This window comes from Ammospiza caudacuta, chromosome 9 (genome assembly GCF_027887145.1).
Source record: "Ammospiza caudacuta isolate bAmmCau1 chromosome 9, bAmmCau1.pri, whole genome shotgun sequence".
NCBI lineage: Eukaryota > Metazoa > Chordata > Aves > Passeriformes > Passerellidae > Ammospiza > Ammospiza caudacuta.
The window spans coordinates 16792519-16819263 of record NC_080601.1 but is presented as its reverse complement, the minus strand read 5'-3'; the positions used below and the strand labels follow the sequence as shown (position 1 = coordinate 16819263).

The 26745-nt window shown below is 40.1% G+C and overlaps 1 protein-coding gene across 1 annotated transcript in view; it reads left to right on the top strand.

Moving 5' to 3' along the window:
- The window catches only part of LRMDA (leucine rich melanocyte differentiation associated), a 606518-nt gene extending 580204 nt beyond the window's left edge, over positions 1 to 26314 (top strand). Inside the window, exon 7 of the mRNA XM_058810747.1 lies at positions 24060 to 26314. Within this exon, the coding sequence (XP_058666730.1) occupies positions 24060 to 24139 (80 nt within the window). The 3' untranslated portion in view covers positions 24140 to 26314. The remainder of the gene's footprint in view (positions 1 to 24059) is intronic.
- Positions 26315 to 26745: the final 431 nt, after the last annotated feature.

The following is a 26745-nucleotide window of genomic DNA, read 5'->3' as shown; positions in this document are numbered from 1 at the left end:
AAAATCTGGCATCCCCTTTCTACTGACAAGCCTGACAACTGCAGCAGCAATCACCTCATCAAATCTCTCCGTTGTGTCTTTCCTGGTTTTTGGCATTCTTCCTGTCTAAATTTTTATCAGATGAGTGCTTTTTTCTTGGCAAGTATTTTGAATACCTTCTTGTTGCCTTATCTCTGCACTATCACCCCTTGCCCTTAATGTCATTTCTCACATGTAGGACTGTGGCAGAATTCGAAACAAATTAGTTAGGAACAAAGATTCAAAGACCAGCTTTTCCTCTTGGCTCACTAGTCTCTTCTCCCCTCACTTTTTAAACACCAGCACATCACAGATACCACAGGAACACTCAGCTTTTAGGATATTTTTGATGCTTTAAATCCTCAATGCTGCATCTACCTTTTTTCTGCTATTATTCTGTGTCCTGTATTGCTCTTGAAAGGTTTTCAGCTGGTGATATCTGGATTTTCATCCTGAATTTTGGAACTAGTCAGTAGGCCATGTCAGAATAAAAATCTGTAATTATAAATGCTTTAGACCGCAGCCAAACCATCCAAATAATTTGTTTCTTAAAATAAATACACAAATATTGAGTGATATTTGCAAGCAGAATTCCAATGAATGAGGACCAGATTTGCTTTCCAGAAAAGACAACTAGGGAAAATGTAAGCCTTCTCTGGAAGGTGAGACTGGTTACCCAGGATATGGAGAAATTAATATAGTATCTCTCACTGAGAGCACTGTAAGTTGCCAAATGCTCAGCAAATAAAACCCCTCTTCAGGGTGCCATGAACAGCAATAAACTTCAAGTGGTTTTGAATTTGAGTAATGGCACATTAAGGAAACATATTAATTAAGGTAAGTTTGGCCATTTTACTGGAGCATGTTTTCCAGTTTCTTTAGTCAGTGAAGAGCAGTGTAAGCTGTTGGACACACAGTGCTTTTTGATGCTAGCTGCTTCTTTTCATTGCCTAATGGGAGTTAAGCCTTCTGAATATCTAGCACAGTTGTACTGCTAAGTTCTTTTGAGAACTTCAGCTGTAAATCCCAGCTTATGTGACTAATGTAGTGGGCTCATTTTCCAACAGCACCAGCCCCTTGTGAAGGCAGTAGAAGCAGCAAAGTATGCAGGAGATAGATATATTCTCATACTCTCTGTCTAGATATAGATATATATAGAGATATAGATATATATATATAGATACACACTCTTGGGGCAGGTGTTTTTAAAGTGTCTAAGCACTAGGCTCTAAGGGCAATATGAGTGTGATTCAAGCTTTTAAGAGCAGATAACAATGCATAAAACATTAAACATGTGCATAAGTAACTGGAAGTCTCAAGCTGTCTATATTTTCGTTGGTGAAGTTACCTGAGCACTTAATGTTCTGCTGCTGTATGTGTCAGCAGAAGCTGCCGTTCTGAATGTGCTGAGGCTTCCGTGGCTGAGTCCTTCCTTGGCTTCTTGTGGTTTGCAATTCCAAGTCTTTTTAGAGTGTGTGTGTCTCTGAGTGGGCAGCACAGAACTCAGTGAAGGTTGTGGCAGTCACAGACACATTCACTCCAAAACACCGGACAGAAGGGGAGCAGCACACTAGTCACAGCATGGATCTGAATGTATGCCATCAAACAGGGCTTTCCTCTATCCCTCCAGTGCTATCTGGCATTTATTTTAATCCTCCTCTCCCACACCATCATCTCTTTTGAGAACCCTGTTAGCTCTCCATCGCACTGGGGGCTCAGAGATGTGCCCGCTTGTCCTGATTCCATGCCACGCTCCAGCTGGGCAAATATGTGCCCCATGGGGACCCAAGGGAGTTGAGCTTGTCCCTCCAGAGTCTGTGCAGCTTCTTGCCCAAGTGTTTAAAGAAGTGGAACAGAAAGTTGTTTCTTCCCAGTAGAGAGGGATGTGTGTGGACCAGCATTGCAGCATATTGTAGAACCTAGGTCCAGCCTCCTTCTTTTCAGTCTCATTACAGGAATCTTGTGCTGTGAATATAAAAAGGCATAGTGGTTCTCTTGTTGCCAGTCTAATATCTTCCTCGGTTAAGGCCTACGTGTACTTTTTTTGCCCCCTAAAGCACCTAATTTAGTTAAAAATGGGATTTAGGGACTCTTGTGAATTTAATTATAAAATACTTTAAATTCATTTGAAGATATCATCATGTGAACGTTCGTAAGATTTTCTTTGACACTCATGATTTAACATGCAGTTTTCGTAAGTCATGTTGCAGCAGAGTGATCAGCAATTAAAAACATAGAATCGTGTTAGATAGTGTAAAGCCTTCCTGTAACTGCACCCCAAAGGGTGGTTCAGCCACCACTTTGCATCATGGTGCCATGTTATTACTTAACATGCAGAAGTGGTTTTAATGCTTTGTGTACAACCGAGGCTTTAACTGATCTGTCCCATGGAAATGAAGATGAATGACAACTCTGCAGTCTGCTACCAAATGTTCGTGCTAATTTTCTAGTCTTACATAGAAGAAGGCAAAGATCATGATGTAAATGGACAGTCAGCCCTCTTCTGGATGCCTGACACTGTCATCTTGAGACTCTCTTTTGACATTTCTTAAAGTAGCACGTAACAATGTGGAGAAGAGAAAGTTAAAATCTTATGTGTTAATAGAAGAAGGTATTAGGAATTAAGATGCTGATTTATTAAAATATCTTGTGGAATAGTAAACCAAATCTCTTAAATCCATTGTTCAAACAGAATGCTTAATACAAGGATTTAGGACCAAATACATTTCTTCTTCAGTATAATGTAACGCTGATTTGTAGAATCGGAGCACGGAAAAAATATTATACCAATAATGTTGTTGGAAGAATGTTAAGCACATCTTTATGAAAAACCAACATCACAGGAGCAGTCTCATTGCTGGTATTGTTCTCTCCTTGCACTGCAGCATGTGCAACATCCAGGTCACTGCCAGTGCAAGGCAGACAAGCTTAAGCTGCGATGAGTGATACTGGAGGGGGGCCGGGCAAGGGGGGCTGTGCCTGTGGATCTGGACTGTCTCAAACTCAGACCCCAAGCAGAGATCCAGCACTGGCAAATACAGTGGGAGTCTGCAGGGAAACTCTGCAGCTTAAGTCTGCAGGGAATGGGAAAGAGTAGTTCCAGATAGGCCACCTTGACAAAGGTATTAGGTGTAGCAGGACATGCTGGTGTTCTGAGCACACTGACAGTTATGAGCTTTTTAAGCAAATGTTTCTCATTTCTTTTTTCTCTTTGTTAGTTAAGTTGGATTGGGTGGCTGGTGCTGAAACAATTTAATCCTTGTCTACAAAGCAATTTATTGCAAGTTATTGCATCCTATTGAAATTGATTGCTTTATTGTTGTTGGCGTGTTCTGTGCTTTTTCTTTTAGAAATTTCATTTTGCAAATGTAGTAATAATATTTTACATGTGTAGAGTGCCTTTCATCACAAAATACTTCACAAACTAGACAGAGTTTTTGCAGTTAGCTGTTTGAAAGTGACTTAGGCTGGTATCAGGAGACACAGCTATCTTTGCCCATACGGTCCAGTCAGGCTGAAGGTTTTTCTTACTGTACACTTTCTTGTAACCTATATTGTCACTTGGGTAATAAATAGCCAACTTCCATTCCTGGCTTAGATGCATTTACTTCTGTGACTCAAAACCTGAAGTACTTCCTGGGTAGGAAAACAGTTTCAATTACACTGGCTGCCACGCTGTTGGCCTTGATTGGCCACAAAGAAAAGTAAAATAAAAAGCTAGAAAGGTATTGAGACTTAAACAATAATATATATTTAACTCTTATTATTTTCTTTTTGTACATTTTTTAGGCATGTTTGAGCTTAAAAAGTGTTACTAATCCAGATTCTGTGTTTATTTGGCAAACTGCTGCAAGATTTAAAATTTGCATTAGTCTTTTTTATTTTATTGTGTACTATGGCCTAAAGCTAAGGCACTCTATTAATAAAACTGACCAGCTAGAGGTAAGGGCAACAGATTCGGTTCTCTGTGGTAAGCTGGCCTTAAACTTGAGCAAATCCTTGAAAATTCTGTGGCATTCGGTGAAAGAACTGAATTAATTTAAACTGAACTGCACACAACCTTTTAAAAACTAAATCGGGTACATATATGGCTAATACTGCTCTTAAATATTCAGTCTCTTTTACTTACTTTAATGCAGCGGATTTTTCGCTGTCTCCACATAATTTCCGTGTAAAAGGAAAGGCTAATCTACTAGTTCAGACAAAAGGCTTAAGCTCAGATGATCTCTGTTCTGTTTCCTTTTTATCATGTTCTTGCATTTTTTCCTCCATCTCTAGAAAGGAGATGACAGTACTTCACTGCCTCGTGATTGTGGAAGGATAAATACATTGATTGTGAGACATTAAAAATGATGGAGCCAAGTATATAACCAGGCCAATTTATATGTATACATTCTTTCAAATTAGGAGTTGGGATATTCTGCCTTGGAGAAGTGTGGAGGAACTGTTTAGCTAGCTTGCTTAAGGTATTTAGTAGTGAAATTGTTAACAAAATATATATACAGGCAATGTTTAGGGTTTAGAGTTAACACCCTATTGAGATGATTGAAAATAGTTCACATCTTGCTGAACTGTCATTTTGAGCTGTCTGCCAATTTAAGAACATATTGCTGCCTCAGTTAACATATGGTTCGAGTTGATACAGTTTTCTGTGCAACCATGAGAGCTAGACACATCATTATATGAAAATGAAAACAAATGGCTGAGACCTGAGCGTGCTGCTTTAGGCCCCCCCGGAGTAAGCACGAGTTCAAAGCCACCTAGTCTTCCCATTTGGAGATTGCTGCAGCCTGAGAGAGCCCGGTGTGATGGTGAGCCAGGATAACCTGCTCCTGTGCCACAGGGCCGTGGCACGCAGCCTGCCAGGGACATTGCCGGGACACAGGCTTTACGGTGCGAGCACAATGGCTGTGATCCCCTGGGCTGCTGTACCTAATTTGTCAACATTTAATTAGAGTTGGGGATTGGTGAGCCTCCTTTTGGGATTTCGACTCCTTTACTGTGTCATTGGTGTTTCAGATGTGTTGTACTGGGAACTTTAAAGGACTGAACCCCAAGGTCTGGCTGCATCTTAACTGTGTTCTACTATAAGTTAATGCTTATACCAAAGAATAAAGTTTCTGAGGAAATACTTTGTTTAGTGAGCACCATGAGGTAGCTTTCAGCATCTGCAGAAGTAAGGTTGAAAAATTTTCTGCTGAATTTATAATGGCTCTGTTCTAAAACACCTGCGATTTTTTTGCATACTAACTCTTTTTTTCTGATGTGATAGAAACTCCACAGTTGCGCTATGATTTGGTTTTCTTTTCTTAGTTTAAGTTACAGTTTTAGCACTGCATCTTTTTTCTACTTAGACTAGGTAAATATTGCAGTATTTTCAACTTACTAGTTATCCACATATTGTCATTGGTGAAGTTCCCGATATGTCTCCTGTCATAATAGAAAAATAATTTACTCCAAACAAATTATATTTAAATTATTTTGAAGGTATGACTAAAGCCGAGAAAACCAAAATAAAAGTTGAAGCTGAGATTTCATCTTGTGCTGTGGGGCAGATGCAGAACAGAGCGACTCAGGTTATGTGTACAGCATAAAGCTATCCAGATTTGGATAAATGTGCTTCTTTCCTTGTACATATGGCTTTGGAACTGGCTTATTTCCCAACATTCTTTCTGACTCAACTTTCAGATTCAAAGGAATCCAGATATCTGACCAAAACTCATTTAATTTTCTCCTGCCTATTAAAAGTAAGTATTTGTGCAAAATGAAACCACAAATCAGCTCAGGTTTGCTTGTGAGGTTGATGAACCGTAATGAATCTTTCGATGAACTCAGCCTAAATTTCAAGCATGTAATAAAATACAAAATCATATCCAAAAGTCGCTTTGAGTATATCCCTGTGTATCTCGTAATTTTTTTCTTTCTTCTTTTTTTTTGGGTCACTTATTTTGGGGCACTTACAAGCCAGCCAACTGACAGAAGTGCTGCTTAGCAATCCCACCTGCAGATTGTCTATAAAAGCACTGCTATACAACTTGCAGAGACAAGCCCCAAATGGTCAATTTTTGGTGATAAGGTAATGGCAGGGCAGCATTTAATTCTTTGGAGCTGCTGGAGGGCGTAGGCCAAAATCTATCACTGCTCCACAGCTCAGGTCTGTCCAATGCATTGTTGCCTCCTGTGCATTCCTTGGATGTGATGAGAGGCTCCTGCTTCCCCAGCAGTGTCCTGCCTGTGGTGAGATCCAGGATGCTGAGGCTGTGAAGAGGCTGGGCATGGCATCAGCCTTACATGGGGAGGGTTACACTAAGCAGGATGCTCATTCCAGTGTTCTTTTCACCCAGGCTGATATTTAACAGTAAGCTGATAACTGATTTTAGAAGCAAATTACCTCATTTCTTTTATGCATAATCCACATTTTAAAATGGCAGCATAGTGACCGTGGCTGTTAAGTAGAGATGATTACATCCTAACTGATGTATTAGACCTATGCGAAGATTTCTGTGTTTCTTACAGGGTGCTACTGTGTTTATATTCTTGTTTGCAACAGGGAAACCTGTTGGATTTGTGTTATGAGATCTTAATTTTTGGAATCTCGATTGGTACCATTAGGCTCAATGACTCTATTGCTGTACCACTATGCCTTTACCTAGCAGAGTGACACTGCTTTGTAATTTATAGGTAGAGAGAGGAAAGGAACCAGGATGCATTTCATTGATCTTTCCATGTTGTAAATGTAAAATTCATGTGCATTTTTGTTTGCTTTATGGCTGTTCTCTTTCCTTTTCCTTATTTAATATGCACTTCAAACTGTGCCAAGGGGGTCAGTAGGGCAAATCAAGGAGCCAGATGGCTTCCCTCTACCCTAAGGAAACATACCAATATTTAGCTGGCCATTTTCCCAAATAAAGGCAAGACTGGAATCCACAATAAATGGGAGAGTTGGTTAAAGCTGCATCCTTTTCTTAGATTCACGGCTACAACCTCCTTGAGGCATGAGCTTTTTATACTTCACTGCCGCTTTCTAGCTTTCTCCAAGAAACTGTATCTTAGAAGATATTAGAGGGGGGTACAGCTCATTTTATTTATGGCCGTTGCACAATAACAAGTTTCAGTTATTATAATCTGACTGAAATAAGAAACCATAATCCATGGATGAAAAGACAGTGGACAAACTCAGTTAAATCCCTAGTACCCTGAGGACGTATATTTTGTCCATTTCTGGTTTTTTATGTTCCCTTTTTTCTGCTGTTATTCCCAACTTTAACTTTTGAAAAGCCAAGCAGTTTAAGTGGCCGGGCCTGGGGAGCTTATTTGTATGCAGCACAAATTTCAGGATCTGTTCCCAAGCCTGTGCAGAGTGAAAAATGGCCTGCATTTTCTTGATAGCCCATGTGGTTGTAAAGAATAAATGGCTAATGAATTACAGATGAACATTGACGCAAATTAATCTTCCTGATGTCCCTGGGTTATATGGCAGCCATTTAAAAGTTTAATCAATACACTAAAGTTGAAAACATGCAGGCACTGCAGTTGTTTGGATGTAATAAACATCAGAGGGAAACGGGAGGCTTGTACCCAGTCCATGTATCATAATGACAGGTATTTATGTTTAATGGACTAAATATTTTTTATTGGAAGAGAGCAAATGTCAGCTTAACTTTGTAAGCCCCGCATTCAACTTTCCTTTGAGGTTGGTGAGAGACGGCTGACATGTCATTGAAAATGAAATGTAAAAAAACCAATTGAGACAAAGCGAGGATAAGGAGCTGTTTTGCCGACGAGATGTTGCTTTAATGCTCTGCAACTATTCATTAAATAAAATGTAAACTCTACCATTTCAAACGTTGCAGTAAAATGCTTTACTAGGGCAGACTTTTAATGGTTATTAGGGAAAACAAGAGCCAACCGCTGCCAAATATTCTTTTCTGGGAAACATTTTATTTGAAAAGTCTTTTCCTGAGTTACAGTTTCAGAAGATTTATAATTATGGAACAGTCATCTCCCCCTTTCTTTTTTGAGACAAAGAAAAACAGAAAAATAACTTTCAGTATAACCATTTGATGGTCTTTTTTTTCCCCCTTTGAACAGAGTAATAGCTTTATATAAGCTTCCCAGAGACTTGGATATTAATTGCACTTGAAATCAATAAATTTTAGAGCCATGTGTGTCCAGAACTTAACCATCCTTGCTATAAATGGAGAAGGAGGCTGTGCAAGACTGCCACACTCACCAGGCCTGCACAGTTGCATGGCTATGGGAAAGACCACATGAAGTTATTTTCTTTATGTCAAGAAAAACGTTGTCATATCATTTGGTTTTATGAAGACAGACTTCTTCCCTGTTAAACAAAAAATTCAAATACATGGGAGAAAAAAGAAGGATATCTTGTACCTGCTTTCTGTAATATCTTTTAGTACCCCATTTTTTGGCTGATCTTACCTGGAAGGACCCTTGATGGTTTAAAGTGGTCTCATAAAGCTTCTGGTAATGTGTAGGGTGAAAACACATCAGAAAAGGAGGATGATTGAAATCCTGTGGGTCACTGTTTGCTTTCTTGGTGATTGGCTGAACTGGTTCTCTTGACTTCATCAACTGTCTAAAATATTTCAAACATTTAAATAACTGCTCTTAACAGTGCAGTGAGTCATCTGGTGAAAGTTTGATGAGTGCCCTCCTATTTTAAGATCTCCAAGCCTTTACCAAAGGCTATTTAAGACAAGTGCAACCATAGAAAAGTGCATTGGAGGAGAGCAGAAATCTTATATTGTTTCACAGGCAGTGAACATATTTCTGGTTAGATAGAAATGGTAGGCAGACCTTTTAAAATTGTTATTTTAACAAATTCATCTCAACATATTTTTATGTTGCATCAGGTTCTACTCAGTTAAGGTGGCTACTAATATTGAATTGTGAATTAACCTGTATCTGCCTCAATAATGTTGTAGATTTATGGTGTCATGTTTATCATACACTACTTCCTGATGACAAAATAATTGTTGAAGAGCATATGAAAGTGTTGCTCATCTATTCCCTGGATGACAAGCTATTTCCATTTTTGAGCAAGCCCAAAAATAAGTAGATGTTTACACCATGAAAAGTAAAAGACTGAAATGTGCACATTGGCCAGACAGTCTGTGAAGGCTGAAGAACTGTATGGCACAAGACAAAAGCCACACAAAAATGGCCTCTTTTAATTCCCCTCTTCTGCTACCCTGTCCCAAATACTGCAGCTTCTTAATCTCATAGTATGGCCTGATCATGATGCTCCAGACACTCTACTTTGTGCTGACCCTATGTGCTGCACTAGGGAGTGGGTTACTCTTTCCATGGCATGGCCACTGCCCACTATGGCTGGAATTTGCCTGGAATGCAGTGCAAGGCAGCTGAGCCACGACTTCCTGGGTTTGGGCCATTAGAAATGCTCTGCTGAGTAGTCCTGAGCTGTCTTCACTGTGACTGGGGGAGAGAAAGGCTGGAACCTTGTTGCCTCAATAAAGCATCAAAGACTTAGAAGCAGCATTGCAGTGTCCTGCTGAATTAAGTTACAGTTTGGTTCAGCTTAAAAAATTGTCTTTTGTTTCATAAAGCTCAAAGGCAGCTTTCCAAAACTGCTCAAGAGCAGTAAGCTTTAGTGGCAGGTGAAGTAAAACAGCAGGTATCTCCAGCAAAACATTTACAAGATTGCACCAGACAGAGGTGGTGCTAGTAGAAAATTGGAGGTAAAGAGTGGGTGACATTAGATTGATTCTCTCTGTCAGATGGAAAAATCTCTTTTCAATAACTATTCACAACAAAATGTGAAGTTCTCTGTAAAATGGTACATTGGGGAGTGCAAGCCACCACTATCCAACACACTACTCCAGCAAAAGAAAATTTATCAAGTTATTTTCTTGATCAGACTATTATACTTTGACTAAATTAGTCTGAGTCAGATTTTTACAAGAAGCTTGAACTTCAGACAAAGAAATTCCTTTTGCTGGGGTTTCTGAATTTTGGAGTTCTGTAGAGAGGCTGCTACTATTATAGGCTTAATGGATAAAATAGACATAAAAAGTAAAAAAATATGCTATAAAATATTTCTTTTAAAGCAAAAAATGTGACAATTCCAAGACTTCATGTTTTAAGTGAGCTTCAATTCCATTGAGAGAAAATATCGAAGGATTTATCAATTGACAGGATTATTAGTGATTAAATGTGGCTTTTTGAGAGCTCTTTTGTTTCAGTTCAAAGCCATATATGTAGTTACATATAGCAACCTCACACAACTGTCTTGAAGATTTACCAGTCCAGACACACAAATTTACCTGCTCACCCCTTGCCTTAATAACAATGAAAAAATTTAATGCTGTTTTATCTGTCCTTCACAAAAAATTACTTCTGACTGCTGTCTGGGTGATGTTTTCCAAGGCTGATGTTTACCAAGCCTTTAAGTACATATTGTGTTTCAGCTTTTTCCTACATAGTACCAGTGCAACAAAGATGCACAGTATGCCTGTCATATATTCAAAATATTTAAATAGTGTTATAAAACTAATCATCTAAAATTAGTTTAAGTGAAAAAGGAGATAGGAAACCATGATTTGGTGAAATACCTTTTTCTTTACCATGTTCCTTTTAAATTCCTCAGGAATAAAAATGTGATGTTAAAGGGTGAAAGCAGTTTGAGAATAATGCCAGTCGCAGCCTTTTTAAACTGGGAGCCACAGTCCTGACAGCTATTAAAAAAATAAAGTAACTTTTGGGTTTGATTTTGTATAATGAGCACATGACAAAAAGGTTTACTTCTACGTTATCCTGCAGGTGTAACTGCTGTCTGTCAATTTATCCTGTATTTTATTTTGATGATGAGAGAACACTAGGGAGAATAAAAAATTCTCTTCATCAAAAACCTTAACAGGAAAGAAAAATGTCTCAAGACAATTTCATGTATTGGTGGTTATTTGTGATGGTTAAAAGAATTATCTGAAAACAAAGAAGTCTTTCACAATGAATCTAAACACAAAAGCTTTAATAACATTTACATCTGTGTATCATCCATGTCTCCAAATGCAAGTCATGAATAACACATAAACTAGAGTATATAGGGAACAGAAGTGCTAGCACATCATTTAAAATCCAACACACCCCATCGTCAGTGGAATCAAATACACAGCAGGAATGGTTCCAGTTGATAGACACACAATGAAGTCATTGAAAATTAAAACATATTAATTATGTTCCTAAAGGTTAAGAGAGGAGTGGCTGAATTCTCTAATCCTGGGCTAATATTAGTGCCCCAAATCCATGCAGGAAAGTTGTAATGTTTCAAAAATTGTGGAAAATTTTAGTCACATTTATTTGTATCTCACACATGATTGACTCTAGAGGATGGGGGTAACAGGGGGAAGAGCAGGAAGTACAAGACAAAGACAAAACCAGGGAGAATTATCAACAAAAAAAAAAAAGATGTTCTTGGTCCAAACAAGCCACTTGCACTACATGAGCTAATTGTAAGAATAGGCCATTTCTAAACTGCAGCTGTTATGTGCTTAAGCAAACCCTGCTGGGAGAACAGCTTTGTAGAACACCTCTCCTTACACAGACACATGGAGCGTCCTTTAACAGAGGAATTCAAAGTGCAGTGTGTAAGGGAAATCTTTTCTGCTTCCAAATTTTCCTGAGCTTATTACAGGTTGTAAGCCTAGCTCGTCACTCTGACATAGGCTTCCCTTAAGTGTTTTCTATTTTCATTATCTTTTTGCCAATGTTAAATCACAACAACCTAGGGTGAAGACTGTGTGTGGGTATGTTGGAAAATGAGTAAGGGGGGGCTGAGGGGAAACACTCAGGTTGTGAAATATAAAATTATAGGAGTCAAAAAAACCCACAAAATACCTAGCTTGGTCACGGTCATTTTATTTGTATAATATTTTTTGGTTGTCACTGGGGAGCAGTAAGATCACTCATTTCATAGTTAATTTTAGATGTATTCTTTCTCTCCTCTTTTCCCCACCCTCCTTCAAATCCTTATCCAGTCATCTTCAAAACAAAGCTATTGCACCTGGCTTCCCAACTACATTAACTCCGTTGTGCTGGTGTGCTGAGCACCTCTCTCCTTAACATCTTTATGCTAAAACCCAAATCCTCCCAACAGCAAGGGGTTAATTGTCTGTTTTCAATGTATTTTAAAACTCTCAGCTCTTGGGAATGTTGTTTCCATGAGGATTGAATGTAATTACAAAATAATATAGCCACTCTGTCTTATTTGCAGGGAATGATAGTTAAGTCCTTGCTGGTTTTGCTGCATGTGTTTATATTGGGGCTCTTCTTTCAGTGTACTTGATGCAAGGTATTTGCAAATTTGAGCCTTTGGGTTTTAAATGTTGTGCTGCTTCTTCTGTTCCTTATTCACTACAGATTAGGTATAATTGATGACCTGCATTTACAGACATGGGTGGTATACAGATGTAAATGTTATTATAGCTTTTATATTTTATGTTCTTTCTGAAAGATCATTTTGTCTTTGAATAATACTCCTGTTCAGATTTTGGGGGGTTTATCTCTAAAAGAGAATATGAAATGGATATTGCACATCGTATATTTCTTAAAAGTAATTTGGAATTTTAGGGTATGGGATTGGTGGTGACTGATACACTGCCTGGATGAGATATATCCCTTTGAAAATAACAGCGCCAGTACATGCCTGCATCTGTCTAACCTCATAATTCACTTTCACATTGGGTTATGGATGTCTGCATTCAGTGAGTCTATCTTCCCTTTAGGTATTATTTCAGCCCTTTGAGATAATAAGGAAAGTTTAATTGCGTTGTTAATTGATTTTTTGCACAACATTATTACCTTGATTGATTGCAGAGTTGATGAAAATGTTAGACACAGGCAGTGTAAAGTATCAGCCCAGTAAGGAGTGGGAGCCTTGTGGAGAATAGATAACCTTGATGTTAAGAGCTATATCCTTCAGATATGTCTTCCCTTGACATATTGATGGCCCTTGAAAAGGGAAAAGCTGATTGTATGCAGAATGCAATCATTAAACCCACTTCAGCTGGCTGTTGATTAATTTGTTTTTTCGTGAAGGATCTAGTTAAAGAGAAGGCCTCACTAGTATCAACAGCAGCCATTTTCCAGCCTTCAGATTATACTTAACCCTCTCCTAGAAGAAAGAAAAATGAGGCTGTCTTGGTACAGACAGGCAGATTGTCTGCAAACATTCAGTCCTACTGCAATTTGGGGATTATAACACTCACTTTACCCCGTTAACTACTGCTTCCTCTGTGACCTCTCCTCCCTGCCTTCAGTATTCAGCTTTGCCACAGCTAGCAGAAAGTCACATTTGATGTTTTCTGAGTCAGGCCAGTGTCTGTTCTCAGCAGAGATGCCAACAGGGATGTCAAGCTTGTTTTGCCCAAAGACTGAAATACTTCAGTAGCATATCGCTGCTTCCCAGGAGCCTCTCTGAAAGGACCACAGGGTTCACTGCACACACGTAAGTGGTTAAGCTTTCCTTATCCCTGAAAAGATCTTTCTTGTATAATTTTTTGTTATTACTTCTGAGATCTTTGAGGTCTTCTGTAGGGCAGTTTGTGCTGTTCAGCAGTGCCCCAGGCTTAACAGCAGCACTCGTGTGCCCTGTTGTTGAATACATTTAACCAAACAGTGGCTGTGTGTGACTGGCTTTCCTGCTGTGAATTCATGTGATGGTCTAATCCCAGACTACCTGCTACCTTCAGAGGACTTTCTGTTTTAATAGCACCCACTCTGAGAGCAGAGGTGAAGAGCATTGCCTAAATGGCCTTCCTGTGGCAGAAGGGGCTTCCTTGGCTGCAGAACATTTTCGGGACTGAGGGACAGCTTCTGCCTTAAGCCTTTCTTTTCTTTGTACCAGCAAATGACTCAACACATCCAAAATATATATGCAGCTTTAACCAAGCAATTTAATAAATCTCTGAGTGTGGTAGAGATTTTACTCTTCCATTAACCATTTAAAGGATACTTGGTAAAGTAACAGGTTATTCCTTCCTGTTTAGCTTGGTAGTCTCAAAGACATTCACTCCTTTCTTGTCCTTCTGAGTGGTAACTGACCACTGCTGCTTGATTATTTTCTAGCCACATGTGTTTTATTAGTCCATCATGAACATTTTGCCAGTGAGCTCCTTTTTCATATGGGGACATGTAAACTTGTGACATAGTCAAGTCTGACAAATTTGAACCAGCCAAATAAGTGAGTAATATTTCAAGCTGTCAAAATGGGTGAATACTGATTAACTGACACACTCCAAAAGCTCTCACCAATAGCCACGCTCTGGTGGAAAATGTTTACTAAGCAGAATACTTGTTAGAAAGTCTTTAGTGCTTTAACTAAACTTTAATGACTCTGACCCTAGTGGAGGGGTTTTAATGTGCCTCTCGAGCTGTTTCTTAGTCCCCAATTTTTTATCTTTAGCAAAAGCTTCCATAAAGAATAAAAGTGCACCTGTAAATGATGTTCTACTGGCTCCTGTGATTCAACCTTCAGCCCCCTCCCATTAGCATATTTTATAAGGAGACTGAGGAAAGGGGAAAAGAGTTGAGGATAGAAAACGATGACAATATTTTGGCTTTCAGTACTGGAGGCAGGTTGGGAACTAGACTATGGCCAGTAACTATTTAGCAATAGCAGATGGTGCTATATGTCATATAGAAGAGAACAAAATTCTACCAAGAGGCAAGCCCAGACTTAGTCCAGAGAACTACATATTTTCTGAATACTTTGTGTTTGGATCCAGATGCAGTTTTGATTACACTTGATGCTAAATAGTAATAGTGACAGAAGAGAGAAAGGAGCTCACCCGTTGTTGTGGGCTCTGGATGTGTCTTACAAAGTGCCAGATGCCTTCAAGTTCTGCTGGAAATCAAGAGAATCCAGGGCCATGTATTGTACCTGCTTCTCAAAAAACATCTATTTTTGTATTAGGAAAAATCATACTAATATTATCATTAGCAATTACTTAAGTTTTTGTTGTTGTTGTTTCTGAGGAAGGGCTTGTGGAAAGGAGCAAGTAATGGCAGACAAAGACGGTTCCCTTAACTGTATCATAATGTGACAGCACTATTTAATTATGCTCTTTAATTTTATTTGAGAGACTTTTTTTCCCAGCTTTAAAAATAAAAAGCAACTTGTCTTTATTTCAGATGACTCTCTTGAGAAATTTCAAACCAGTTGAGCCAGACTGAATTTTCTGTGGCTTTTTTTTTTTTCCCCCTAATGTGAACTCCTGCAGCAGGAACACATTTGAGATCCAAAAGCAAGTTTTACTCATGAGATGAGCCAAATTTATGTCTAAACTCTCCAGAAGGGCCCTGCTGCTCAAATTTTTTTCACAGAAGAATTTGTAATTTTATTGGAATGCTTGCAGACTTTCCGAACAATTATTCCAAAGTTTGCTTTCTGCCCCATAAATCATGGTACATTTGTTTAATTCTATCACTGTTACTAAAAGAACTTACTTCCCTCTTTTTTCCTCTCGCATTTTACTGCTAATGCAATCTGTGCATGGTTAAGGTTTGTGAAGTATGATTTAATTATAGTCACTTTTTGTTTTCTTAATGACCTTGTCGTTCTTTACGGTTTAGTTCCATTGCTGAGTAGCGCAAGTTTTATTATTAGACTGTAGCCCAAAGAATAGAGCAGCCAGCAGAAAGGCCATTTTTGCATATGTTAGCCAAATTAACTGAAAATCTCCTAAATTGTATGGTGAGTGTACACCGAACAGCTGAACTTTCGTATAGGGTCGGGAAGGGATTTTAGAACCTCCTTTTCCTCCATCATTCTGAATGTGTAAAAAGCGCCTCTTACATCACTTCGGCGGTCGCACCGTTGCATTAACGAAAGTAAGAGAAAGGTGGTTCAAAGCAGCGCTGGCATTTACGCCGTGAATACGAGAGAGGAATAAATGCCTCGGCCTCTCCCCCGACAGCATTTCCAGCCTTTTGTTCGGAGCGCTGCCCCGCCACCAGCGCACGAACTGGGGCTCCCCAGCTCAGCCCGGCTGCCGGGCGAGAGGCTGCGAGCAGAGCCGGTACCGCTGCGGGCTGCCGGGCGAGAGGCCGCCTTCCTTCAGGAGCAGCGCTGTTACAGTGCGGGCTGCGGGCGAGAGGCCGCCTTCCTTCAGGAGCAGCGCTGTTACAGTGCGGGCTGCGGGGCGAGAGGCCGCCTTCCTTGAGGAGCAGCGCTGTTACAGTGCGGGCTGCCGGGCGAGAGGCCGCCTTCCTTCAGGAGCAGCGCTGTTACAGTGCGGGCTGCCGGGCGAGAGGCCGCCTTCCTTCAGGAGCAGCGCTGTTACAGTGCGGGCTGCCGGGCGAGAGGCCGCCTTCTTTGAGAAGCAGCGGTGTTAGCACTGAGGGCTCCGCCGGCGGCAGCGGGGCGCGCTCAGCGCTGCCGCCCGCGATCGCCGCCCGCCCGCGCGGCTCGGCTCGGCGCGGCGGGGCTGGCACAAAGAGCTGCTGCCCTCTAGTGTCCGGGGCCCGCCCGCACAGCTGGGGCCCGAGCGGGCAGAGCATTTACCCATTAAAACATTTACCGCCCTTGTCTGGCTTTACTCTTCTGCTTTCATCCACACCAGTGATGAGAGAATGAGATACACCGAGACCCAGAGGGCTGCGAGCCCAAACCTCCTCTCTTCCATCTCCTTCAAGGGTGTTCAGTATATCCAAATGTAAGCATCAGTCCACCCCTAAAATTTGGCGCGCTGATGCTTTCTGTGCGCTTGGGTTTCTTTGATTACAGTATCTAGCAAACTACAGAAATTATGAGTCTGAGTAATTGAAAAAAAAGTCTGCTCTAATTTTGCAACATATTTCACAGCAAGTATTTAATTATAAAGTCAGCATTAATTCTCTCCATGACAGTAACGGCGCAAAACAGGTAAAGGTACGCTGAAGAGACAAAAGCATTTGGTTTGGAGTTTCTGTTTATTTGGTTGTGTATTTTTTGTTTCATTTTCACTAGGAAGAGGCATTCCAACCCCCCAACATATTTCTCTGATGATAGTTACAACGAGCATGGAAAGATTCCAAAGAAATCCCAAGTGCAGAACCTTAAATTGTAACAATGATACCCAGAGGAGTATGGAACTGGTTAATGATTTAAAGTATTATGCCCTAAATGCTCCTATTTTAGCCAACAGTAAAGAATCTGTAGACAGCACATGCCCAGATCAAAGCTGATCATGTCAATGTCATTCAAGGAGGGAAGGATACCCTCCTTTCCCCCTGCTCTCCCCCCTACCCTTTTTTTAAACAAAGTATGACATCTGAGGAACAGTGTGTTGATTGTTCCACTGCCAGGATACGCATAATGGAAACATTAGCTCCAAGATAACTTTTAATCTGTCAGCCTAATGGCTCCTTAATGTGTAGAGGGCTTTAAATGTATGTCAGCCAGGGCTGTATAAAGTAATATAGTTTGTGGCCTGAATGGATCTAGATGACTCCGCACCATGACACAATATGGTTTATTATTAAGTATCAGCTCATCAGCTTATTCCCACGGACTTGGACAAGCTTCTCAATTTTCCAGTAACAGATTATGTGAGAAAAAGCTTGCAGTGCATTTTTTTTTTTTTTTTTTACTTTTTCTTTCTCCCCCCACTTCCAAATATTACAAGTTTCTTCCCTAGTTGCACTGGGAGCCCTGAAGTGTATTCACAGCAGGCTGCACTTTATCACACATCAGCTTGACTGCTAGTTTACACTGAACATTTATGCAGCTTCCTTGGCCCAGGATGCAAACTTCACATCTTTGTATTCCTATCACCTTCATTGCAAATTTTTCCAACATCCCCTCCCTGCTGACTGCTTTGCTCCCCCCTCCCCTACTCTCACTTCCCTGCATACTCCCCCCTTTTTCCCCCTTCTCACAAACAGGCCAGTGAGACTTGACATGTCACAGCACTTGTCTGTGCAGGATACTTGCAATAATTCGGTGTGTTAGTTTGCCTTCTGTGATTCCTCTCAGATCTAGCTTAGGTGTGTAATTCTAACACCATTGCTGTAGACTTGGATACAGATTTGATTTTGTGTCTTTCAGTAATTTCTTTCAGTCTGAAAGATCATTTTGTGCCCCGTGCTGTAGGGTGTCCAGAGGAAAATGTTATCATTTTTCGGCATCCCTGTGCAGGGAGCAGAGCAGGGGTAATTAATCTCCTCTGAATGGGAAGGTTACCTTCCTTGAGTGCTGTTACCCTCAGAGAGAGGGGGGAGTCGGGATCAGCAGTTTATTTCAGTTTACTGCTGAAGATATGTCTCCTTTCTCCAGGAAACCTGCAATGGACACAATCCCTAATTCACAGGCACTTCTTTGGGAGTATTTGGGGAACACTCCGTGAGGACTGTGGCCCTGGTGAAGGAATTTTGCCTTAGCCACAGCCAACTCTGTCCCCAGACTTCTCAAGCACAACCTCACCCCTTTATACATAGCTACTTTTTGCATTATTTTTGCTTACATTTACCCTTTCTATCCTCTTAAAAATAAATTAACTAGTTTATAATAGAAGGAACGTTAATATTTGTGCATTTGTTATGCGAGCACTTGTGAGTATGTTATGATAATATTTTAGGTAATTTATCTGAGTTTTTTTTCTTGCTGTGATATTTCAGGTAATTTTAAGATTCTTTTCCACAGCATTTAGCTGTGGTACAACCAAAGGCTTTCTTATCTGTTGTATTCTCCTCTTTCTGTTGCTACTTCCTCTCTGGTTTAAGGAGTCAAGCTCCTGTGTCTTGACTCCAGCTGGGAGCAGTCTGGAAATGTGGTTGCAGCAAACAGATGAAATGGTAGCAGCCAGAGAGCCATCCCATGAGCAAGGACAGCTGCAGCTCTTGTGTTGCTGTCCTGTGTCACGCTGCACTTTGTGAGCTCATCCTCCCCACGCTGGCAGGGCTGTGTTTGCTGGGCAGAGCGCAAGTCTCATCTCTCGGGGTTACACACTTGGCTGCTTTGGGGGCTGCTTGGTGACCCGGATGGTCCTTTGCACCTTTTCTTGTCTTCCAAGGGATCTTCTCAGATTCCTGTGTCAGAGAATTCATAGGCTGGATCGTATTCCATAGAAACAAGTATTCTGTTTCACCAAAAGGAAATGAAAATAAGTTGTCAACTAGACAGCTAGTTAAAGTTGTTAGAGTTTCCAGGTAGATAAATACAAACTGAAAACTTACTAAACTGCTGTACAAAAGGGTTTGCTTTTGGGCTGTTGTTTTCTTTTTTTTTCCCCACCTTTACATATCACTTAGATAAAAAGGTTTTTAAGAGTTTTAGGTTAACTTGACTCATGGAGGTGTTTTGCCTAAATCAGTAGCATTATAGACTTTAAATTGTTCATAGATAGGTATTTATTCTCCTCTAAATGTTGTCAGTAGGGAATTACTTTCCTTTATAGGAAGTTTATATTAATATTTAAGGGAATTTCACAGCTTCTGTTCATTAATTGTAGAATATGCCCAAATGCCTATGAAAAAAATTATAATGGCATTGATATTTCATCCTGAAGGGTCTCAAAACAATTTACAGATTGGTAGTATAACCACACTGAAATGCACCCAGCTTCTTGGTGGAACATGGCAGCTGTTTAATAGCCCATAGCAAAACTATGCAACAGCAGGTTGTGCGAAAAGAGATGAATATGGATCAAATACAAATTGGCAGTGGAGGATTTAGGTACTGTGCTCTAATTAAAGTTAGGTGAAGAGGAATTCCAGTAGAATATTGAGTCTGTGTATGGAGTGGCACACTTTGTCTGCCCGCAGCTCCTGGTGGCAGGCCCTGTGGTTAGTCCATGTGAGAGACCGGCAGAAGGCTGTTAGCTGAAATCCGCTCCCTGATGGATGCTGCAGACCAGCGTTTGACAAACACGTTTAATTGTGAATACTTTGCTGCTTTCACTTATGGAGGGGCTTATTAAAAACATTTGATGTTAAAATGGGTGCCTGGTGGGGATGTTGGGCAGATGTGGCAATAGGTTTTGATGAGGGTGGCAAAATTTTTTGGCTTGACTACTTAGCTATAGTAATTACTTTTAAAAGAAAACTGAATGCTACTGGAGGAAGCCGTGTTGCTGGAAGCTGCCCAAGTTGTGATGACTGAGAGGTGGGTTTTTCTAAATGTGGAGGATTAATGTGGTAGGAAAAAGGCAACAAGATGCTACCTGACAACAATTCCCTTAGATCACTGTCAGCTTGAGACGAATTTTGACCTGTAGCTAACTAAGGCTGTATGATCTATAGGTCTAACACTTCCCATTGCAACTTGGTTTTGCCACTTGTGATATAATACATCTGCAAACCCTTTTTTGCTCTAGCAAAGCGTATAGAGGTCTAAAAGCACCATAGCTCTCTGCAAAACATGCCACATTTAAAAGGAGCTAACATGACTTGAACTTTTTCACATGCTTTAGTATGTATGCATGTATGTATTTATTTATTTGGACAATTGGGTTTTCCCTCAGCTAAGGAAAGGCTGGTGCTGCTGACATTACAATGTGTTTGTGAAGAAAGACTGATACCACAACACATGCAAGCAACTGCAAGGTCATTGCTTACCCAGCGTAATTAGAACATCCATTCCGAAGGATGGAAACATTTAAAAGATAAAGAGTGAATTTAAAAATTATTCTTCCCAATGCAGTTTTTTTTCATAATTATAGTTCTAACAGCTTGTGGTGATGGTAGAATCAGCTACTTAAGAAAAATTAGAAGCCTCATTCAGGGAAGATGATCCCTCAAGAGACCTTGTGTTGTCATTTCTTAAGAACCTTGAGCAGAAACCTCATTCTGGATGCTGTGTATTGTTTTGATGTATAGGGGGTATACTTAGCTTATTATGGCCAATGCTGGATATTTTAATTAAAAACACAAGAACAGCCACAGATGTATTGTTTTCCCCTCATTCTTTCCCTTGTCTGTGTGCAAAAGAGCAAGTGTACTCCCAGCCCTGCAAGGAAAGAATACCATGGCAGACAGGCAGAAAAAAAGCAGTAGCTTTCCTAAATTCACATGTGACATATCTTAGCATCAAAATTCTCATTGCAGCACACAAACATTTTGCAGCTCTCTGAGCTTTCTGTACTTGCCAAAGGGAGGTGGGACATAAAGAGGAAAAACAAAGTAAAACAAATAACCATGCCAGTCACCGCATTTAATTTATGAGCAAGATTATTGTTTTACAAATAACCTTCATGATAAACAAGGTCTCATGGCAACATTTTCAACTGTGCTTTTATCAAGGCTCTCTGAGCAGCATGTGTAATATGCCTGGCAATCGAATCACAGCTGTGCGCCTGGGTAGGGAATCTCTGTGGAGACAACACTTCCTTAATTTAAACAATTGTAGGCTGCAGGATTTCAAAAATTTCAGCTGACTTTAACTGTCACTAGCCCAAGCACCTTTATCCCCAGGCGAGCAGCAGCAGCTGGATTTCATTTCCTGCTGCCAGACTGTCCGACATCTTTGCTGAACATCCCGGGAACAGAGCGTCTTTACTTTAAGGATTTTATTCAAGGTGACAGCTCCTCACACTTTAGCGTTCAGATCACCTCAAGTAGCTGAGATATCAGTGAAAATGAGAGCACTTCTCCAGCAAACTCCAAATTTAGATTGACTGAGGTTATCCTTAGGCCTCTAGACCCAGCCTCCACGACAGCACAGGCCTGCCAGTAACTTTAAAACTACAGTGGAGTTTGTAATGATGTCTGGGGAGAAATATTCTGCCAGAGCAGTGGAGGATACTATAAGCGATAGGAAATGATGTCAGATTTAGTTAGGACTGGAGACAGTGTTAGAATATACTTGGCATAATATGGCACCGGTATCTCTGTCAGCATCTCTGTTTTCTGTCACCGCACACAATCCCAGGCCTGTCTGTAGCCCTGACAGTGTCTTTTCAGATCAGGTTATTGCCAACTTGGAGACTGGCTCAGCACAGCACCATACAGCCCCCTTTGTTTGAAGTCTGCCCTTTTGTCATTAATGCACTTGATGTCTATTTAAATCTGACGGTGAATACAGTATCTGTTTTCCTGTCAGGAGATCATTGACAATATTAATACCTCATGTCCTTGCCTCATTTTCTAAGCACTGACACCTAGCTATAGTCTCCAGCATTCATCAAACAGCACTCTCTCACCAGCATCTCTAAACAGTCTTGCTTCCAGTCCTTAAGAAATGCAGCAGACCTCAAACAAGACTTTTATCGATGCCAGTGAAAAAGGAGTCCAAAGAATGTCGTTAATAAACTGCTCGTATCCTTTGCATTTTGAGCTCTGAATGTCCTTGTTACCTACTTGGGATATCTGTTTAGGGAAAGAATAACTTGGTTGTCATTAGACTCTTGTTTAGGAATACTGTTATCATCCTTTGCATGTGGAAACTGCTTGACTAGTGAAATTATTGAAATTGAAATTATTGAAGAAAGCTCTGTGCAGGAGGGGAAAATGATCAGGCACTGCACTGTATAGTTCCCACTGCATTTGCATTATCCTGAAGAGGAGTGTTTTTCACAGCAAATGACAGGCTGATCTATTTCCCCCCCCACAACCCTCATAGGAGCGTGTTACCATCATGATGTCTTAGAGAGGAAGAAGAGCGTGGATTTAGATTAATCTTTCATGACCCATGCCTTCCAAAGCTTTAGTATCTTATCTTATGTATCTTAACTATATCCAGACACTATACTGGAAAACAATGGCACAGAATATAAAAGCTTGCATAGTTAATTCATACCGCAAGTGGGAACAGTAACAGTTGTGTGAGTTCTGGAAATCTAAAGCAAGAAAGAATTGAAGATCTGCTCCTCCCCCTTCTTTACCCTTTATGCAAGGCAGTGCTTGTCTCCTTTGGGCTAGGTTATGTTTGCCCTTATGGAGGTGAGCTGGATACTGCAGTGACTGCTCTGGTAAGACACTCCCAAGGCAGAGGAGACCCTTCCACCTTCTTTCTGCTCATGGGAGATGACTTTAATTTGAGTATACATGTCTGAGGGCTCAAAGAGCAACGCTGCTAGTAAAATTTAGCATCTTTGAGCATGTTCACAGGTGGGATGTAACTGTGAACTTACGCTTTCACATACCACTTAGTACCACCAGAGGGGATTTTTTTTGAATAAGGTAGTGAGATTTGCAGGTATGTGTGTCTCACCCACAGCAGTTAAGCCTTCCTCAGGCATCTTTCTGCATGTACTCACTGTGAATAATGTGCCTTGCCTCCCAAAACCAGTATTATGGCTAATTATTGAAAGCATCCCACATGTGCCAATATTTAGCGTAATTAAATTGTATCTTGCTCATGGGATGTTGCAGTGTTGTTTGGAGAGATACTCTGGAAATGTTTTTATTGAATATTTATTTGTATGTATAAAAATGCTGGAGTCTGGGGAGGCCAACTGTTCTGGCCCATGTCTGTCGATGGCTTCCCATATGGATTTCAGCCACTCCCTTCAGCTCTCTGTCACTGAAAACAACGATGATTTAGGTGCTTGCAGTATGACTTTGGAAAAGTTTGACAGGTTTTTCCAGGATCCACATTAAACTGGCATTATTTGCTGTTAAGGTTTTGGGGGTATTTTTTTTTTTGTTTTGTTTGTTTTGGGTTTTTTTTTCTTTTTGGTTTCATTCATCAGGAAAATTTTTTAAACACATAGCAGGGAGACAGCAGAGAGCACAAAATATAATTTCAACCCAGAATTTGTGGTTTTTTAGAAGCAGGAGAGAAGTATTCTGGCTTAAAACACACTGTATAATGTTTCAGTGTTATTTAGTTCTAGTTTTGAAGATTCTCATGGATGTATGTTTAACAGGATAACTCATGTAGGTATTTAAACACATTTTTCAAGTGTATTCAATGCTGCTGATTGAAATGGCAATACTGAATATTTGAAATGCACAAACTTTCTTTCTTTTGCAGGACAAGAGAAAACTGCTCCTTTCCCTCTTTCAAATTTCCCAAGTTATGTGCTTTATTGCATGTTATTCTACTTCCATCCTAACTGTAATTCATTTCCTTTTTATTGTAGGCATTTTGGGGAAATGTCGCTACATTTACTATGGAAAACATTCCGAGGGCAACAGATTCATCCGAGATGACCAGCTATAAAACACAGTGCTGTTTGGTCCCTCTTCAATCCCTCCACATGAGAAGCACAAATCACATCTACATTTTAAGCATGTAACTAAAGTCCTCTAGTGCCTTCTGCTGACTTTGCCAAGCCTGTCAAGATCATCCTTCTATCTTAGTCTGAGTAGTCACATCGAGATTGACATGATTGCCTTTAAGCAGGTGCCATCCACCAGCGTGACAGACAGCTGCAGCCGAGCACGGGGCTGGCAGGGGGGCGCGGTGATGGATGGCCTGGCCCGAGCGCTGCAGAGAGCAGGGTCACACCTGGGGCTGGACCGAGCCCGCTGCATCCGCGGCGCCTCCCAAAGCACGCCCTTATCTCTGCCTGGCCTGCTCTGCCAAAGTGCCGCTGATTCCCGAGTGTTTATAAAGGAGAGGGGCTGTAATTTCAGATGAAAAAGCCCTTATCTGTTCTTCTCTTTTTCCCTGTGAATTAAGTGCTTGTGTTTCTATCGTCTCGTACATGCTTACACAAATCCTTTCACAGTTTGGTAGCACGCCCACCCACCCCCCAAAATGAGCCTAGATGGATTATTTTTTCTTTCAGCAAGGAAAAATATATATCCTGAAATAATTTTGGCCATGCAAAGCACCGTCAATTTGTATGGATGTTTATATGCAAAGGAAAAGGATTTTATAATTTCCCAGACAAATTTTTCTAATTCTTGAATCACATCTTGATGTTTACTAGCTCTTACCTTCAGAAAAGTGAACATTTCTTTATGTTGTAAAATAATTGTCATAGCTTAACTGTTTACACTTGGAAGTCCTTGTTAGTGATATTGACAGTGTGTATTATTCCTGGTTTATTGCACAAGCTATTTCTAACTTTTAGGGATTATGTTTATAATTAAATGCTTAAATTTCGGGAAAAAAGTGCTTAAAAGGAGTGATATAAATCTGCCACCAGATGGGTGTGATTATTCAGAGGGGAAAAAGGTCAACAAAGGTAACTGGTGGAATTAGCATAATTAGCAGCTTTACTAATATATTAGAGAGACGATATCTACCTTTTGATATCTATGTAAGAAAGGCTATTATCAAATTTTCAGTCAAGAAAATAAAAAGGCATGGCGAATTTTCTGCTTTTCTGATAAAGAGATTGGACATATTTAGAATCATTAACTTGTTACTTTGGAAAAAAGTAAAGTCTCATACTTCATGCATATGTTGTGTTAAATTCTACTTGATACAATGGGATTGGCCAAGGAATATGCAAAAATTCTGACCTCTTGGCTGTTCCAAACCCATTCATAACTGATCCCAGCTGAGAGCTATCAATGCCTAGCTGTTCTTGGTTTGTTTGAAATTACTTGGTGGTCTTTATTCACTTTCCTGGTTAAAAAAACAACATACTAGTCTTTAGAAACTGTCTACCTTGGGGGCTTTTATCAGCTGGCATTACAGGTGGAAGTGACCTGAACATGGAAGGCAGTGGTGAAAGCAGATGTGACTGGTGAAACAGTGAGGCACTGGCTGGGTGCCAGAGGAAAGCTTGCTGCTGCTCGGCATTTTAGGCCTCACTCAGTAAACGGAAGCCTTTGCTCACTCTGCAAGTATATAATAAATCTTAAACAGATACTTAAAACCACTGATGAACACAGAACGATCCAGTTCACACCACTTGTAGCTCAAATGGAGCTCTGAGATGTTTGAATGGTGTCTGGAAAGCACAATCTAGCCACTGGTCATGCCTCTTCTAATGTCATACATGACCACAAATGAAAGGCCAATTCAAATGGCAAGTCCGAGGAGATACCAGGTAAATGAAAACTACCTGCCTTTTTCTTTAATCAAAAATATTAATAGAAATATTTAGGGCACTTGTCATCTGTTTTGGTCACCAAAATAACAGCAATCTTACTTTGTTCCTATCATGATGTCTGTTTTGAATGCCTCCACACATTTTGGCTATGGCAATGTTATAGGCAGCAGGATTTGGAATAGGGATGTTTAGAATAACCTAATGTCACTTTCAGTCTGTTTGCATATATGTTCTTGTCTTTATAAAAGGCTTTAACCCTGCCTCAAACAATAAACAGCACTTGCAAACTGACCGCATGATTTTTCCATCTTTATTTTGCTTGTTTACTTTTCCTAATGTCAAAACCATTTGTATCATTTTCAGGAGTGTTTTTTTCCTAGCAAAGCTTTGGAGGCAAAAATATTTTTGGAATGAAATTTGAACAAATTCTCCTCCACTTTGGATTTTGTTTTCAGTTGGGGGATTATGTACCTAGAATTAAATATGGTAAAGCCCTAATTGAAATCTGCTTGAAAGAAATTCACATTAAATGTCTCTGATTCTGGAAAATCCACAAGAAGATCTGTGAATAATTGCTTTGTATTACTAGCATGGATTAAGATATTATTTAAAAACATGCATGGATGTGTATTACTGTTTATGCAAACATCTTTTTTCTTTTTAAATATGCAGAGCATTATATTTTCAGATACGTTCTGCTGAAATTCTGGTTCAAGAGATGGCAGAATTTTCACACTTGGGGTTGCTACTTTTACTTGGTTCATTCCTAAGTGGGAACTGTGCCTGAATTTCTTAAATGAGCTATCATTTAGCATGA